The sequence below is a fragment of the Carettochelys insculpta genome, chromosome 20 (genome assembly GCF_033958435.1).
Source record: "Carettochelys insculpta isolate YL-2023 chromosome 20, ASM3395843v1, whole genome shotgun sequence".
Lineage (NCBI taxonomy): Eukaryota > Metazoa > Chordata > Testudines > Carettochelyidae > Carettochelys > Carettochelys insculpta.
In genome coordinates, this window is record NC_134156.1 from 20,722,948 (window position 1) to 20,741,050 (window position 18,103).

An 18,103-nucleotide genomic window follows, 5' to 3' on the forward strand; every position below is an offset into this window, starting at 1 on the left:
TGGTGTGTTCCTGTCTGTTTTCCCTGGTGAAATCAGCAGCTGATTAGGAGCCTCAGAGCACATTTAAGATCAGCAAGGGATCAGACCTAATTCTTCCTTTTGTACTGAAATACCTATTACTAGGAAATATATGTTTACTAACAACAGAAAGTCTTGTGCATGCATCTGATGAAGCGGGTCTTTGCCCACAAAAGCTTATGCTCCAAAATATCTGTTAGTCTATAAGGTGCCACAAGACTTTTTGTTGTTCTCGTAGCTAGACTAACACGGCTACCTCTCTGATATATGTTTACTAAGTGATTCCTAGATCTGCTCTATTTTTCTGCAGTGCACTGAAGTCACCAGAAGAGGGAGATCTAACTTTAGAAACATTGAGTCCTACGTTGAAATAACTACACTACATTGCAAGCTAAATCTCTCATGTTTATTTTATTATAATCCATTGGGTGCTGCACTAGAAATGGTATGGGGGGGGGCAGGGGATGAATCCCACCAAGTATGCAGAACTCTTCCGAGCAGTTTGAAAATAGAGAACCAGTAAACTGTTTTACACAGTTCACCATCATCAGCATCAACCATGGTCTCAGCACCCATTGGTATCTGATGTTTCCTTCCATCTTTCCCTGTCCAATGTGGAGTGGCTTAGTTTCTGTAGAGTAGCTCTGCACCAATCTACTATATCTTCTACCCATTCTGTGTGGGGTCTGCCTCTCCTATTCAAGCCATCCATTATGCTGAAATATCGAGTTGCTTTTCCGTGTGTTCAAAGTGAAAACACTTGATGAAATTAAGATGCAAGCCAGGCAACCTACTCTTTTAGTTTCTTATCTTTATTAAATTTAAATACTGGAGGAAGCTATTTTAATACAAAGCAGATCTAACTTCCTCAAACAGAAAAACAGTTATGGATCTCTCTTTCCCACTACGGGTTTGCAAAGATTTACCACTGCCAATTGCCACAGAATCACTAATTGTGTTTTAGCTTTGCCAAAACATGACTCTGATCACTCCAATGGATTGTTAGCGTGCTGTGGACCTGCTGTACTAGGCTGACATAAAGCCAATTTAAAATTCATCCTGGAGTTAAAAGTACAGTCCTGTGGGAAGGGTGGGTATGACAAGGACAAATTTTATGAAGCCAGAGTTGAGATTAATCTTAATTTTGAATCCATTATCACTATTGAAAACTTGTTTTAAATGGCAAGTTTCAGCTAGCAACCAAACGATTGCTGAGGCAGTTTGCTGAAAATTGGTTAAGAGCCCTAGTTGAAATCCATGTGTATTATTTGCAAAGGGTTTAATGCAGCAAATGGAATCAGATGCAAAGTCTCAGCTGACAGATGTCAGCATTCTATCAGGCCACCACAAAATACTGTGGGGTTGATAATTTGGCACAAATCACTAGAAAATGAACTATCAAACTCAACTGCTCTCATGGGGCTGCCAATAGCTCAACTCCATCATTCTGAATGCTTAAAAAAAATGGAGCTGATTGGTAAAGATTCAGTTAGCAAACTATTGGTGAACCTCAGCCTAGGGGGACAAGGGGAAGATGAGAGCTTCTCCAATGTCCTATGAGGAACTGTCATGCTGATTTTCTTTTGGTCTGTAGTTTCTACAATACTTTATTAGAACTGTGGAGGTGCTAGAGAAATGATGAATCTGTTGCTAGCTTCCACTGTGCTGATGGGCTGCTTAACAATGACTTAAACACATGTTGGCTTTTAAAGCTGTTTTTCTGTGTCTGTTAACCTGAGAGAGTGTCACGCTTAGCAGTCCTGTTCTTAAGGCAGCCGCACTCTTGGCCAAGTAGATTTCACTCGGTGGATTTTGACTCTTTGTGAAGCTCTTCGTTGTTTTGTAGAGCTGTGGTCCTGAGGCCTTAAATAATACAAATGCTAAACTGACTCTTGTTTGCCATCCCCAGCATGTTTCCTATTCCTGCCCTCGTAACACTAGCTGAAAAACTCAAATTTGGCTTGGGAGGTGGGATGGGGTGGATGGCAATGTGACTCAACCCATGTGGTGCTACTTGTCAATTTTAGCTGTGGCTGATGGTGTTTCTGAGTGCATGACCAGTAGACAGGTCGTGGCAGGCTGGCTCCATGGGCTGCTTTGACTTTAAAGTGACAGATGCTGTCCTCGCTTTCAGGGAGGAAGGCCACTCTTACTGAAAGACAGAACTTGCTCACAAACCTGCCCGTGCTACGCACACATTACTTTCAGTGTTGCTTTAGTCAAGATTCATTCTTGGCTCAGGTTTTGGTGCCTCAGAAACAGGACTCTGCTCCTGTGCCACTACAACAAGCCAGCAGGATGCACAAGCTACAGAACAGATGCCTCTGTGTCGCTCCACTGCGGGACAGCAGCTTGAGGAACGTGTCTAGGGGCCTACAAATGTATTTGGGAAAAGTTTACTCCATGCACTGAAGCTGTAGTGGTGCAGTCACGCTGGGCAGAGTCACCGTAAAAGCCCAGTAAGAATCTGAGCCTATCTCCTGTCAACCCAACAGGCGCTTAGAGGTGAAAATTATCAGCCATTAAAGTTCACCTGCTGGCTCCTAAGGGGCTTTTCCCTGTGCCCAAAAAGGTTCATTAAGACGCTAGCTGGGTGGTGTCACTCTGTTGGACAAAGGCATTTCCAGCTGATTTGTGTCATTTGCCACAACTTTGTCTTCTCCATATGTCTCTATGCATGTCCCCACTGTCTTCAGGATGAGCCACAACCGTCTGTCCAAAGCCAGGAGGTGAGGTTCAGTGAGGACAGGTGCAAGGTGATCCAGCAGGAGGGATTCCCTCATGACATCACTGAGCCGGTACTCGGGCAGGGCCAGGAGCTGCAGGCGTAATAATGTTGCCCTCTTTATTCTGGGAAGACAAGGACTTGGATCAGACCTTTATACACCAACTCTGTAGCCTCCCAGCAGTAAGCTGCTGCATTGGCCCAGCAGTCTGCCAGTAGATAATGATACAAACAAATTTAACCTAGTTTTTCTTGTCAAACCTTTTTGACCAAAAGTCTATTCATATGGAAATGAAGGTAGCTGCAGAAAAACTTTCCTTACACTGTTTTTTGTAATGTGTTTTCAGAGATGATACACGTTTGCTATCGGGGTTCCTGCTAATTTTTTCCATCCTTGGATGAAATAAATTTTATTTGCACCCAGGCATGTGAGGATGTTCACCACCAGTAGAAACACATGGTGCCAGCTGTGGGTGCTTTGGTAATCAGCTGGGTGCCACCTGAATGTCTTTCCCGGGTGGTCACCCAAGCACTCAGCTTACAGGGAACACTGGTTGCTATTTGAGACAGAGCAGCCTGGCACTTTATGGCTCATGAGAAGCCCTTTGAGATAGCCAAGTACCAGTCTTACCTTTGCTTAGCTTTACCTTCTCTGAGCTAGGACGAAGAACTGCTTTTGGGACACAGCTATAAAAATGTTACGTACATTAATAATAAGTGCATTGAGGGCACTTTGTAAGTGATAGTGTTACAATATCTTAGCCGAGCACATACACACATGGGTCATTAAGCACAGATTGAGATAAGTATCTTCACCCAAAGCCAGCACGCTTTTCAGCTTCATAGAAAAAGGCACAACTCAAAGCTAAAGTTAGAGGGGAAAAAGCAAAAAGGGGAAAAAAGAGGTTAATATTTAACAGTGAAGGGAACTGACCTTTGGTGCAGCTGGTTAAAGTTTCTGATAGTTTCTCCATTAGTTAGTCATTAAGTCCAGAAAAGTGTCCTGTTAAGGTAATGTCGAGCCAGACTCGAAGCTAGGCTGAACTGGCACTGCAGTCTAGATTTTTATCTTGAGGCTACGACTCATGCTGTAATGCAACCACAAGACCCTGGGCTTCTTGCAGGAACCAGTAGGTGGTATTGTCTGGCCCGTGTGCTATAGGCGATCAGAATAGCTCAGAGATGGGTAACCACCAATTGTGCGCGGGCCCCATGACTGGCCCTCTATCTTAGTAAGTTGAAGCAGCCTGTGGCCCACTGGGGTTCCACCTACAGCTCTGCAACCCCCTCCACCTCTGCACACCAGGGAACTGGAGCCCCCCATTTACCTGCTCCCTGTCTCACCCAGCACTTTTGGTGCATGCAAATCCCCCAATTTGCATTTTGTCCCGGCTGCTCACCCTCCCTCTCAGAGCTGGAACAGCTGATTTGCAGTGCTCCAGCTCTAGAAGGGAGAGTGGGGACAGAGCACAAGGATTTACAGTGCTTGGAAATCCCTGGGAGAGAGGGGAAGTAGGAAGTGGAGGACCAAGGTGCTTGGAGGAAAAGGGCAGCTGGTCTGCAGTGGAGCCTCAGTGGAGTGATGAGCAGAATGGTGCCTTTTAGTGCTTAGAGAGTGACTGTCACTTCTGTGCTTTCCTAGCAAGACCTTTTACTCTGGCCTCCCTGGAAAGCCCAATGGCTGTACATCCTTGCTGTCTTGCTCTGCCATGGAACTAGTTGGCTCATGGAAGGGGCAGGGGATAGGTCTTGTACGCGCAATATTTTACAAAAATAGCCAGTTAAAAATAGCCACTGGCTGCTGCTGATGGGAAGGATCCAACCTGGGACAATACCGCCGTTCTGGACAACTGGTGCGGTGTGGTTGAAATTAACCGCTGAGAACAGAAATGTATGGGAAGGATCTACTGAAACCCTCCGATTGTAAATGAGGTGTCTCACTGGGTGCAAATAGCTGCTTTTAAAATTAGACTGGGCTAATAAAGTGCACAAAGAGACGGTGCAATTAGCATCTCAGGGCTTAGATTCAGCAGGACTGGCACGGAAATAGGTTAGCAATTTCCTAAAGAGAAACCACAGGGAACTGCAGCTCTCGCCGTGGCTCTTAAATTTAACTTTCACCTGTTGATTTGTGAATTAATAGGGAAGTAGTTGAGATAGGATTCAAATAATAAAATTTATGAGTGCTGTTTAAGTAACAAGAGGGCACAAGCAGATTGACTGTATCAAAGTTTTCCCAGGCCTTCAAAAGGCAGAGAGCGTTTGAGTGTTACTGGCACCTTATGTCTTCATTGGGTCATCATTTTGATGGATATCAAGACTTATTTTTAAGCATTGTTTTAGATTTTTTTTTTTAAATTTACAGTTGCACAAAGCAGTGGGCATTAAACTTTTATTCCCTGATTTGTACTGATTTTTTTCATGAAAAGAAATTATGGTGGGTTGAGATTCAAAAAGCTAAAGCGTTACACACATTAAAACACTATTTGTTATTGTCCCCTCTTAAAACAGCCTTAAATCAAAACTGAGAATTTCTCAAGTAGCATTTTTCATGTTGCCTATCTATACGTTTTGATTATCAGTGATGGAAATTTTTTTCATTGGTTTTTGCAGGTACCATGAAATCAATGTGTATTGTCATTTACTGATAAAAATTAAATCCTTCCAAGCCTAGGACAGGTTCCCCAACCTTTGGTGAAGAAAGTGTAACCCCGCTTACTTGGTGAGGCACTCTGTCCCCCACTAGCTGCATCCAGACCAGCTAGCAACCTTAGTCATGGGTTTGTTCACACTAGCTGATGTATTGACACTGGAGCAATTGATCCACTGGTGATCAATTTATCAGGTCTGCTTAGATAAATCAACCTCTAAGTGCTCTCCCATTGACTTGTCCAAGAGGAGGAAAAGAGTAGCCCTCACTGACCTTCCTGTGTGAAAGACACTGCAGTAAAGTACATTGACTTCAGTTACACTGTTCGTGTAGCTGAAGTTGCATAGGTTTAGATTGATGGGGGTGGGGCAGGGTGTAGTATAGACCTGGCTTGAGAGAGACATGTCGTTTAGCTCATGCAAGCAGCAGAGGCCCCAGGTTTGCTCTTGGCAGCCAACATCTGTGGCTGCTACAAAAGCCTGGCCCTGCTAGGTCTGTTTCACACAGTTGCACTTCTGCAACAGTGTCAAACATCTCAGGTTCCTCATGTAACTCCTGTGGGGGTGGGAAGCCCAGCTGGGTTCTTTTGATGTGATTTAAGGTGCTCTGCTGAAATGGCACCAGAGCCACAGAAAGCCCAATAGAGCTTCACACTGTGGTGTTACCTAGTACAACGCTATAGTGCGTTGCCACGGTGGTGGAGCATGGTACTATGTGGGGTTTGATGATGGAACACCACAGTGGTGCAGGGCACAGTGCTCTAACACTGTGTAGTATTAGACGACTGTCTCGGCTTTTTTCCCAACGTCCCCTGAAGCAATGCCAGTGATTACTACAGTATGATGGGCTAGCAAAGAAAAGTACCCAAACTTGGCATGTCACTTACATGCAGCACTGGGAGAGTGGCGCCAGGATGGAGATTTCATCATGAGAATGTCTTCCAAAGCTAGGGACAAAGAAGGCAGAAGTCAAGAGCCTGTAGCACCAAAGATGTAGGCACCTGACCGTGATGAAAGGGTCTGAGCCCATTGGAACAGTGTTCAGAGGAGGTGCTCAGCCCCTGGCTGGGTCAGAGTCTTGCTCCTTGGTTTATGTATCAGAAGGGTACGAAACTGGCTATGGGGCATGCTGGAAAGGCAGAGACGCCAGGGCCTCCATGAGCAGGTGTGTTACAAGTTAGCCAGGGCAGAGATCAGCTCACTCTTAGTACCCCAGCACCAGAGTTCCCTGTAAGCTGGGCACTTGGGTGGCCACCCACGGCAGATTCAGGAGCTGCCCAATTGCTTAGCAGTGCATTCGCAGCTGCCCACAGCTGGCAGCGTGTGTTTCTGTGGGTGGTGTACATCACACATGCTTTGGTGCACATAATAAAATTTATTACTCACATGGAGGGGAAAAAATTAGAGGGCGCAGCACCCAGCACCCTCTGCCTCTTAGGAACTACTGTATCATCTACCCCCCTCCCGGCTTCATTAACCTTACCAGCCCCACCCCAGCACTGTTGGCTTCCTCCCATGCCATCTGCTACTCAGCCCCCTTGTGCATCTCCTGCTCTCCTTACAGCCCAGCTGCCCTGCAGCTCACTGTGAGGGCAAGCGCCTTACCCTCTAGCATTGTCCAGGTGAATGAGGAAGCCTTCATCCCCGAACTTAGTGAACATTTCGTAGTGGTGACGGTCCATGTTCCCTTTGGAGAGAGGAGTAGAGAGAGAACATGTTGCTGTTGCCATATGTGGAGTCATGACTGATTGCCCTTCAAATGGGCCACTGTGAAAAGACTGGTGCTGTCATTCTTCTGAGCGAGGGCTACCTGGTTTGGGTGGAATATTTGTGCAACACCAGCTGTGAGCCAGGAGTGACCCTCCAGCAGAAACCACCGACTCTCCTCTCCTTGCAAGGAAAGGCGTTCGTCTCAGAGTGCTTCATGGGCAGGAACGAATGGACGCCCTGGCTGGCTAGGGAGGGCCTTAACTGACTTTTCCTCTTCAAAGGTGAGTGGAAGACATTTGCCTATGCAAAGGCACGCTGGTACTAAAGCGATGGGGATGTATAAATTCCTGTCTGAAAGGCGGCTGGCCTCGCTTGTAAATATTGGTTGAGCCAAACCTGGTGGCTAGAGGCTGAAGAGGGCACAAGGGGACAGGCTGCAGAGGGAGGGTAGGTCATCCCTCACTGCAAACACGCTCGAAAGCTTACCCACCCTTGCCTAGCTCCTCACCCCCACGGGCTTGTCACTCCCCTAGTGGAGCAATCAGGGGTCCAGCTGTGGTCATCTTCTCATGCCTCTGTGCTTGCTTTTCCAGCCCCCATGGCACCCTCCTGAACTGACTACTGCATGCTGAGGGGGGCTATATGGAGGGGAAACCACCAACCAAGAGAGCAACGAAACGAAGCAAAGACAAAGAGAAATGCCCAGGAAGAAAGGATGGGCGGGAATGACAGGGGAACGGGAGGAGGGCGGATACCAGGCTGGGGAGACCTTTACCCAGCAAGGGGATTGCGAAGGTAGCCTCATTAAGGCAAGACAGTGAGACCCACTGCCTTAGCCCAGCTGCATTCCTGTCCACCTACCAAATTCAGGGGCTTGAGAAGATGCATGGCCTGTGTTCGGTGTGCCCCAGCCCCTTGAGCCTGGAAGTTCAGAGCCTTGGCTCCTCTGGGCTTGCTGTGAAAGTTAATAAGTATTGCTTGAGCCCTGGCACTGCTTGCATTACAAATTAAGCCCAGCCTGTATCCAGGAGGCTTTGTGTTGGCTGGGCACCGTGTGCTCGTGATGCAGATGGGAGCCTCAGACCTGGGCTTAGTCACTCAAACCTTCTCTAGAAAGCAAGAGTAATACGGTTGAAGTTCTCTAGTCTGGGACCCTTAGTCCCTGACTGGTGCTGAACGAGAGAATTTGCCAGACCATGGGAGGTCAATAATGTGTAGCACGTTGCCGACACTTCCACTGCTCGCTGGGGGTCGCAGAAGACTTCAGGGGTGAGAGCCAAATAACAGCACAGAACCTTGAGAGCCAGGACTGATGGCTGTAAACAAACTTTACTGCACCCCGGGAGACTTGGCCACACCCACGATAAGTGGCTGTCCAGCTAACTAAAATCACGCCAGATTACGGATGTTGCTGGACAAGAGAGCTCCAGATGAGAGATGATCAACCTACTAATTTTAATTTTACATGCCCCAAGACCTACGCAAATGTGCAGCCCCATACTGCCGGCTGTGGGCACTCTGCTAATCACCTGGGTGGGCCTTTGACTTCCTCCTGGGTGACTGCCCAAGTGCTCAGCTTACAGGTAACACTGCTCCCGAGCCTCTGCATGTCCTTGAGACCACAGAGGGGTGAGGGCTGGGAAAGGGAGGAAAGACAAGCGGAAGGGAAGAGGTGCAGGAAGATGGAAGGAGAGGAACAAGAGCTCGTTAGTATCCAGACCTATCAGGAAGTCGAATATGGCCATGTCGATGATATTGAGCAGCCGGCTGCCACTGTTGTAGGGGTAAATCTCCCGCACGGTGGTGCAGAAAAGTGGATTCACTTCCCACCTGCAGGAAATGGAGAGGGGGAGGCAGTTATGCATGGCCCCAGCCGCTGCTGCCTCGCAAGGCGGCGTCTCAAACAGGTCTCCCTGGAGCTGCTTGCTGGTTGGGATGCGATCGCCGTTCACTCTGCCTTGCTGCAGTGTGCTCAGCCAGGGGAATGGGCACAAGGGACGGAGTCAAGGCTGGTATGAACAGCAGCAGCTCTGCTGATCTTACTAGAGTACCAGCTGCTTACACCAGGCCTGAGTTGGGCTCAGATTGCATAACTTGGTGGGCAACCCTGCAGGGCAGGCAGGTTTGCTAGACTTTAGGATGCAGCAGAGAGATTCCCCACCGCCTTCTCCCTTGCAGCACAGTTGAATTCTTATTAGCAGCAGCTCGAGGCAGGGAGAGGAGAGCTTCTGCGCCAGGCCCAGGCATTTGGCGCTGGCAGGCCACTTGCCAGCAGGCTGCGTCTCTGTCTCCCCCACCATCTTGCCTACTTCTTGCTGCTCCTTCTGCTGCACTGGGGCAAGAGCCGGAAGAGCCCCCCTCATTTACCCACTTACTCCTCTTTTCCAGCAAACGAGTAGGAGCGGCTCCACGGGTTGGGGATGGAGAGTCTCGGGGCCAGGTTGAGGGATGGCAGGAAAGCAGAGAGGGAGCCCTCCAGCAAGTGCGGGTTGCCACACACAGCATATTCTGTCTTGCACATGTATGGGCACTTGGCGAAGAAACACACATTGCCGGCTATGGGAAGCACAGAGAACCAGCTAGTTAAAATAAGGAATTGGCTACTGTATATGTGCCCCACTGCCCCCTGCTGGGTGGAATTTGAACAGCTCAGCTTGGGGTCATAGGCCCTATACTGCCAACACCCAGTGGAGACTCCCCTTCAGCTCAGGTGCTATAAGTGGTGTTTTATTCAGCAGGACCATTGTTTCTGTGTGGCCTGGACATTTATCATTGCAAGGGGCAGTCCTAGACAGTTTTAGTACTAGCTGTAGGCAACTGCTTACAGCATTGGCTTATAGCTCTGGGTGTGTGTATGCTGGGGAGGTGGGGCGATGGGAGCTCCTTAGAGGGGGGGACCCTGGCGCTCAGATGGAGTTCCCACCACTTCATACTGCCTTTCCCTCTGAAGTCCCTGCTCTCGCCTCACGTATTCCGCCTCAGTCCACACCTGGCATTGACCTTTCCCTGAGGTGCTGCCCCAGCGCTCCCTCCCTGGGGCTCCACCCCCTGCTTGCTCCTCTCCGGCCACCTGCCCCTGCAGCCCCCCCCCCGTGCGGGAGAAGGAAATGAAGCCTTTCGGGAGGTTGCAGAGGGTGGAAGCAAAACTCTCTGGCCCAGCTCCTCCGCTGGGGTAAGCGGACATCCGTGGCGCTGTAACAATTTGCATTAGCTGCGGCCCTGCCACTCCCCTTGTTGCGAGGCTGCCAGCCGTAATGCAATGAGGCGAGCGCGAGAGAGTGGGGGTGGGGGGGAGGGGTGCATTTTGTGTCTGGCCGCTGCCCTCTACGGCGTGGAATGTGAGGGCCAGCCGTAGATTGAGCCCGCCTGCTTCTCCCCACGTCACCTCGCGACAGCGACGGAATAACGCTACATGCGCAACACGCCACTAAACGAACTTGACAAGTCATGTGCGCTGAGGTCAGGAGGTGCCTGTGTTTAATTCAACCCCCTCGTGCGTGGGCAATACAGTCTTTAATTCCATGGAGAGAACCCAGGTCTCTAGCTCAGCATTCAGCTTACTTCTCCCTCCCTGCAAGGCCCTGGCTTGCTCCCTACACAGCCCAGACGTGGTGGTAGAGACTACAGCCGTGTCACTTCACATTGAACCACTCTTGTCCAGCACTCCTCAGACCTGACAACTGCCAGATGAGAGCATTTGCCAGACCACGGGAGGTCGATATAGTCCAGCAGCATTACCACCACTTCCATGGCTTACTGGGCTCTTATAAGACATGTAGGGGTAAATTACAGCTAAGTAACAGCACAGAACAGTATGAGCCAGGAAGGGTGGCTGGAAACAAACTTTATGGGACCATGGGAAATTTGGCCACACCCATGATAACTGGTCGCCCAGCTGACTAAAAATCATGCCAGATTACGGATGTCGCTGAATAAGAGTGTTCCGGATTAGAGAGGTCCAACCTGTAGAAACACGCAGCACCTAGCACAAACTTCCTCTGGCCCTTTCCTGCATATGCTTCTTTCCCCATCAGCTTGGTGCTGTGGAATAGCGTTATAAAAGGAACACGCTTCTCCACCACCACACACATACCGGGGGAAATGAAGAAGACGCTCTGGAGGATTTCATTCTTGGTGACTTCCAGGATATCTTTGGTGACGTTGATCCTCCGGCCGATGGTGGGAGGGACCCGTCGGAAATCTAGGATTCTGCAGAAAAGTGAAAATGTGTTACTCGACAAGGCCTGGAGCGGTGTTCAGGAGGTGAGACTGGAAGGGAATTGCTCCACACTGGTAGGGCTGGAAAAGCTGTTCAGCAACTGAATTCAGATAAAGGAGCCTGTTTCCATTCTTAAATTACGCTCCTTTTCCAAAGTCTGACAGTGCCACCCAATTACAATCTGTCTTGTGTTCTTTGACCAAGGGTAGTTTATTTGCCTTGTTACATTGCTGTAGAAGGAGCTTGACTGGAGGCTGGGACCAGCAGCTGGGAGTGGGGCAGTCTTGGCTGGTGTGGGTGGCGGTGGGGGAGGGGCAGGACCCCAGCTCTGGCCTATCGTAACCTGCTGTGTGTGACAGAGTTTCCTGGGCTCTGTACTAATAGCTAGACAGTGATGGGAATTTCAGCGTGACAGACTCTCAGACATATGCAGTGGCTGATGCCCTTCCTAACCTGAGCCTGGGATGGGGTGTGACACCGGCTGCCCAGTAAGTAGGACAAAGGCCGAAGCAGGAGCTTGACAGCAGCTGGGAGTGGGGCAGTCTCAGCTGGTGTGGGAGGCAGCCAGGAGGCTCACAGCCCTGGCTCTGGTCCCCTCTGGGTCCCTTTCCCAGACCCGGACTGCACTGATTGCTTCGGTGCTCAACGAATACACCTGTTCCACCTGCCAGCTGAGAGTCGCAGCTGACTGTGGTGAGGGTGCAGGACCCTGTGACTTCCCCACCCTATGCAAGAGCAATTCACACTCCAAACCAAAAGAGGTATGGACTGGGAGTTGCTGTTTCGCCAGCTGGTTCCTTGTAACAGTTTGGGAACATTTTGGCCATTCTGTCCAGGAGCGGCAGTAATTTGAAGCATCTCCCCCGCCCACCCCCTGTTTATCTCCTCGCCACGGGCTTGTTGTTTTTTTCAAAGGTGGAACACTCCCTCCCCACACTGCCAAGGACCTGCAGTGTTGTGTGCGATGCTCTGTAGCGATGTGCAGAACCGGTTACAGAGTGGGACGCTGGGAGCTGCTTGGGAATACCAGGAGAATGTAGGCTCTTGTCTCAGCTGATTCATCTCACTCTGAATAATCCACGGTCTGAGGCACAGGGAGTTTCTAATGATGACTCTGGGAGTGGAAAACCACGGCCGGGCCCTAAGTCAGTCACTGCTGAGCAAGCTCAGCGATGCCGTGGTGCACCCGTTGAGCAATGCACTCGCATTCTGCGCAGCAAACACAAAACCAGACTGAGCTTGTCAAGTACAGAGCCGTTTCTAAAAGCAGCACCGCGCTGGGATCCAGCCTCTTTCCTCTGCAGCCTTCAGAGCACATTAGAGAACTGGGCAGGCAGACGAGCTGTGTTTTAGAGATGATTAACCTGAGCCCCAGAGAGCTTACGCAGCGCGGAGACCCAGGGAGTCTAGGTGCGTTGCCCCAGGTCACGAGAGAGGATTTAGTAGCAAGTTGAAACAGGAAGAAGGCAGCGTTCGGAACTTCCTGGCTCAGGGGTAAAACCATCCAGCTACAGGCCTGACCGCCAGCTGTAGTCATCATTTAAACTGGCGGGTGAAAGGAAGAAGATAAAGGGCAAAAAGTAGCAAGGCAGACGCATTGGTTGCCTCTGTTTTGTGCTTAGCAGAACCTCTTTTAAGGTTCTGCCTACACTGGGGCAGATCTACACCAGGGAACAAAGTCGATCTCAGCTACGCAATTCTAGCTCTGCCGTTACCATCACTAGAATCGACATATCAGAATTGACTTTCTGCCCTAGTGTAGTCCAGGACTCTCCAGGCTCATGCTGTCGTCCCTTACGCCACTTGATAGTGTGGAGTACTGGGGTCAATGGCCGAGCCCAGAAAGGTCAATTTTGCCACATCTTAGCACGCAAGGCAAAAATCAAACTCCAGAAGACCGACCACAGCGTGTCAGTCTCCGCATAAGTATAGATCAGCCCGAGGCTAAGAAAGTCGACTGCAGAGATGCAATTCTAGCTACGGTAGTAGCCTGGCTAAAATCAAAGTAGCAGCACTTGGCTGTCTGTACAGGGGAAGATCAATGGGAGAGCCTCTCTTACTTCTTATGGCTTGTGAAAAGCACAGAGGTCGACTGTGACCCCTGAGAGGGCGATTTCGCATGTGCCTACTCGATGTGTGAAATCCAACCCCAGAAGATGGACCCTGAGCAGGTCCATCTTCTGGGGTACTGCAGACCTGCCTAAGAGTTTTCCAACGGCTCTTCCACCGCCGCTCAGGGTAACAGCCTGTGTCACTGTGGGCTTGCTGCAAACAGGTCTGGCACCATTTTAATTCAAATCCATTTGAAAACAGGAGCGGCTTTGGGAGTGGTTGCTCATATGTGAGTTCAAAACTGGGGAAATGGACTTAGCCAGCACCTGTCAGTGGCCTGATGGGAGCTGAATGGCTGTCAGCCAAGTTTAAACCGAGCCAAGAGTGTCCTGCAGGCAAAGAGACAGCGGGTTAACTACATTGGTGTGGGGTGACCGGGCTATGCCCTCTAAACAAACTTCTCCAAACAACCTCCTGGTCTCACCGGCCAGCCCAGAAGAGACAGACGCTTTACTTTCGAAAATGCTGGGGTGTGTGTGGCTGACGCTGGCTCTGCTCCAGGCCCCAGCCCCTACTCCATTCCTCCCCACAAGGACTCACCCTGCCCCACCTCTTCCTGTCCACTCCCGCCCCTTCCCCCAAGCACTCCATGTACTTTCCCCTCCCCACGCTCTCCTAGAAACTCCTGAATGCTGCAAAGCAGCTGATTGTGGCAGGTGGGAGGTACCTGGAGAGAGAAGGAGGTGCTAATTTGCCGAGCCCACTGGTGGGTGGGAGGTGCTGAGGGGAGGGAAGGAACCAATGAGAGGCTGCCGGTGGGTGCTTGACACTCACCAATTTTTCCCCCAGGGTGCATCAGCCCTGAAGCATCTGCCAAGTTGGTGTCTCTGGGCTTCTGGCACTGTCTCTGCTAAGACTGCCAACTCCTGGCTGCTTTTGGAATAAGGATCTCTGTCCACCTGGAAGTGCCCTGAAACCACTGCCTCATTTCATGCTTGGCCGCCACTACACATGGGATGGAACCTGCCCGACTTGGAGAGAGAACTCGGAGGTGAAAGACTCACCCTGTCACCCAGCCTCCAGCTAACTGAACCTGACTTCAAGGGCAAGAAGACAAGGGCTGACAAGGACAGTGTTCTGCCTTATCAGAGCTCCGGAGGCGCTTTGAACAGGGCTGGTAATTCACTTCTGAGGGTCAGGGGAATTTACAGTACGGACAACAGGCCCCACACAATTTTGCATTGCCTTCAGAACAAACTCTCCTGCATTGGTTTGCCAGGTGTTTGCTTCCGGTCTCGGCGAGCAAAAGTGGCACTGAATAGTCTGTGTGAATAAAAGGCCTGATCCCAAAGGGATCTCACACTGCAAAGCATTACAGACACACAACAAACACTTCACAGGATCAAGGCCAACATGAGTCACGACCAGGCTCCAATAGCAGCTGCAGATTTTTCCCATAGTGCAAAGCTGTCTCCATGGCCGATCTTTGGAATGAACCAGAACTCAGGCTTGGCAGGTCAGTCGTTTGCAGATATGCAATTCTAGCTATGGCAGTTGCATAGCTGGACTCGACTTATCTGGCCGTTCTCACCGAGGAAAGTCGATGGGAGAGCTTCTCCCATCGACCTCCCTTACTCCTCGTGATAGTGAGGAATACAGGAGTCAACTGCCAAACCCTGATAGGTTGTTTTTGTGCAGCCCTACCAGGTTGATCTTCAGGGCTGATCTTCTGGGTTATGTAGACATGGCCTCAAAAGTGGAAACCAATCTGGATGGAGCAGCTGGCCCTCTATCCCTCCAAAGATCAGCTACAAACATGGGATCCAAATACCTCCAGACCTGGAGGAGTCTGAAATTTGGATCTGCACCAAAATGTTGTAGCTTGAGCCCATCGACCTCAGCAGGAGTTTTGCATAAACGATTCACTACCCTCTGGTTCCACTGGCGCAGTGAGGATGGGCGGTATCAGTTGGGATCCTAATTGTATCCCTTTTGAGCTGATTGTTTTCAGAAGGGAGTCCAGTCACTCACTCACTTCAAAGCAGCATTTCATAAGCACTACTCTTTCCAGCTATTGCAAACCAGGGTCGGCCTCCTTGGGCAGGGTTTGCATTTCAACAACTGTGGCCCTGCTGGAGCTGAAATCATAGAATTGCAGCACCAGGGGCCAGGGATAGCTCAGTGGTTTGAGCATGGGCCTGCTAAACCTGCAGTTGTCAGCTCAATCCTTGAGGAGGCCATTTAAGGATGGGGACAAATAGGTGTCTGGGATGGTGCTTGGGCCTGCCAACAGGGCAAGGGACTGGACTAGATGACCTCCTGAGGTCCCTTCAAGTTTGAGGAGATGTGTATCACCAATTACTACTTTATAGAGCTGAAAGAGACCTAAAAAAGCCATCAAGTCCAGGTACCTGCCCTAGGCAGGACCAAACCCATCCAATCAGCCCAGCCAGGGCTTTGTCAAGGTAAGACCTAAACACTTCCAGGGATGGAGACTCCACGACTTCCCTGGGTAGAACATTCCAATGCTTCACCACCCTCCTAGTGAAAAAGTTTTTCCTACTGTTCAACCTGGACCTTCCCAACTGCAACTTGAGACCATTGTTCTGTGTTCTGCTATCTGTGACCACTGTGAACAGCCTCTCTCCAGCCTCTTTGCAACCTCCCTTCAGTAAGCTGAAGGCTGTTATCAAATCCCCCCTCAGCCTTCTCTTCTGCAGACTAAACGGTCCCAATTCTCTCAACCTTTATGCTCCAGCCCCTTAATTATTTTGGTGACATTCCACTGGACCTTCTCCAGTGTGTCCACATCCTTCCTATAATTGGGGGCCCAGAACTGGACACATTGCTCCAGATGTGGCCTCACCAAATCCAAATAAAGAGGAATAATCACTTCTCTGGATCTACTGGGAATGCTCCTCTTGATGCAACCTGATGGAAGCTCCTGCCAGGGAGGAAGTGGAGGGCATTGGCTTGTTTAGCGTTTTGGTGAGCAGGGTTTAGGATTAGAGATCGGAGAGTGTCTGGCCAGAACAGTGAACTGGGATCCAGACTTCTGCGTTCTAGCCCTGCCTTTCTGGGCCTCGGTTTCCCCATTGGTTGCACAGAGTAGGTGCTGGGAGTTGGAATTAATTAGCCTTTGTGAAGTGCCTGGAAGTCTCTGGTACCAAAAGGGCTAAATTTATTGAGTCCCATACGACTGTCTACCCAGTGTCTCTTGTCATCCCTGGACTGCCCTGCTGGATTGGTTGACTTGGAGAAAAAAAGACAGGTCATCGGTGTTACAGGCTGGCAAGCCACTGGCCCAGTCTCAGCAGGTGTTCATTGTCAAGCCCACTGTCATGTGCATTCCTAATATGAAGCTCCATGAAGTCAATAGGATTCTTTCCTTTAGACGCCCCTGGGATTCGTAGCAGGGCTACAGTTCTGCAGTGACGGGCGTATGAAATGCTGAAATGAGGCCCCATCTACACTACCAAGTTTTGTCCACACCACCTACATCGTCGTCCAAAAAAACCAACATTATAAAACTTGCCACCCTCCAAGTTATTGTGAGTAGCTCTGGGAGCTCTCCCTACTGAGGAACATCAAAGCAACTCAGTAATCTCTCACCCTGCCCTGTAGCAGCCCTTTGCCTGCTGCTGTGTTCCTAATCCAGGGCAGATCAGGAGCAGTCCAATACTCTTTGTTCCCCAAAGGGAGCAGTGCACTCAGCTGTCAGATACCTCCAGGAGCTTTGAAAGGGAAGGGATGGCAGCAGCGATCAAAACAATGAGCAGGGCCATCAGGGCAGGCATTGTGGGATACTGGAGGAGGTCACTTCCCTCAATAAAACAAACAGAAGTGTCTACGCTGGCTAATTGTCGACAATAAAGGGAGGGGAAAAGAAAAAGCGTCTCTCATTGGGGTGGCCGTTTTTGGTTGCTGAAATCAGATGTTTTTTCCTGACAAAACTTGCTTTGCAGTGTGACTGCTCTCGCTGTTTTGTCGCCTAAAGGCTGTTTTTGGCAACCACACTGAGACATGGCCTGACACTGCTTGATGGCAGCCAAAAGGCTGCTCAAACCGTGCAGTGCTCTTACGCCCGGATTTTGACTTCATGGGGAGCTAGGCACCTAGCTTTAAAATTCTTGCCCTTAATGTACAAAAGGAGGAGACCCGTACCACAGCTTGAACTTCCTCAGGCCACTGCAGTCGTTTAGGAATGGAGCTAGTGGCTTCCCCCCCGCCAGGAAGCCTGATGAGGAGTACCACACAAGTGCCGTGTTCTGGGCACGTTACCTGTCGAGGTGAAAGGCGGCTATTTCCGCATTGTGCCTCTGAACGTCAACGAAGTAGAAACAGTCTTCAGGAGTCTCTTCCTCTCGTTTCTGTCTGAAAGAAATGAAGGGGTTACTGACTGGGCCAGGAGAACACACCTGGGAAGGCTCTGGGAACATGAGGGGAAGCAAGTTTTTCAGAAGAGCCTGCACAACAGCAGAGACTGAAGGGCGCACTGCAATGCCTGTGGTAATGCATGGCTTTCGCAGAAGGACACATGCATCAGGCCACGGCTGCCATTTAAAAGGCACCCGTGACTAAAAGCAGCAGCTGGCCAGAGCACTCTGCGACGCCTATTGGAATGACAGCCAGGAAAGAGAGGTGGGCGGTGTATCTGGCTGTCATATAGACCTGGAGTGGCAGCCCTGGAGACCTTGTGTGATGGGGTTCAGGGGTCCCCCTGCACTGCA

General features: G+C 50.1%; 1 protein-coding gene across 3 annotated transcripts in view; it reads right to left on the reverse strand.

Moving 5' to 3' along the window:
* Positions 1-809: 809 nt before the first annotated feature.
* FAM20A (FAM20A golgi associated secretory pathway pseudokinase) overlaps positions 810-18,103 on the reverse strand; it is a 50,631-nt gene continuing 33,337 nt past the window's right edge. Inside the window, exons 5-11 of one of the 3 annotated variants that reach the window (XM_075014957.1) lie at positions 17,655-17,747; positions 11,196-11,311; positions 9,478-9,658; positions 8,823-8,932; positions 6,998-7,079; positions 6,280-6,339; positions 810-2,868 (exon numbers count right to left, since the gene is read on the reverse strand). In XM_075014957.1, the coding sequence (XP_074871058.1) occupies positions 2,604-2,868; positions 6,280-6,339; positions 6,998-7,079; positions 8,823-8,932; positions 9,478-9,658; positions 11,196-11,311; positions 17,655-17,747 (907 nt within the window). In that variant the 3' untranslated portion in view covers positions 810-2,603. The remainder of the gene's footprint in view (positions 2,869-6,279; positions 6,340-6,997; positions 7,080-8,822; positions 8,933-9,477; positions 9,659-11,195; positions 11,312-17,654; positions 17,748-18,103) is intronic. The other 2 variants (XM_075014959.1, XM_075014958.1) reach the window with 2 other exon arrangements.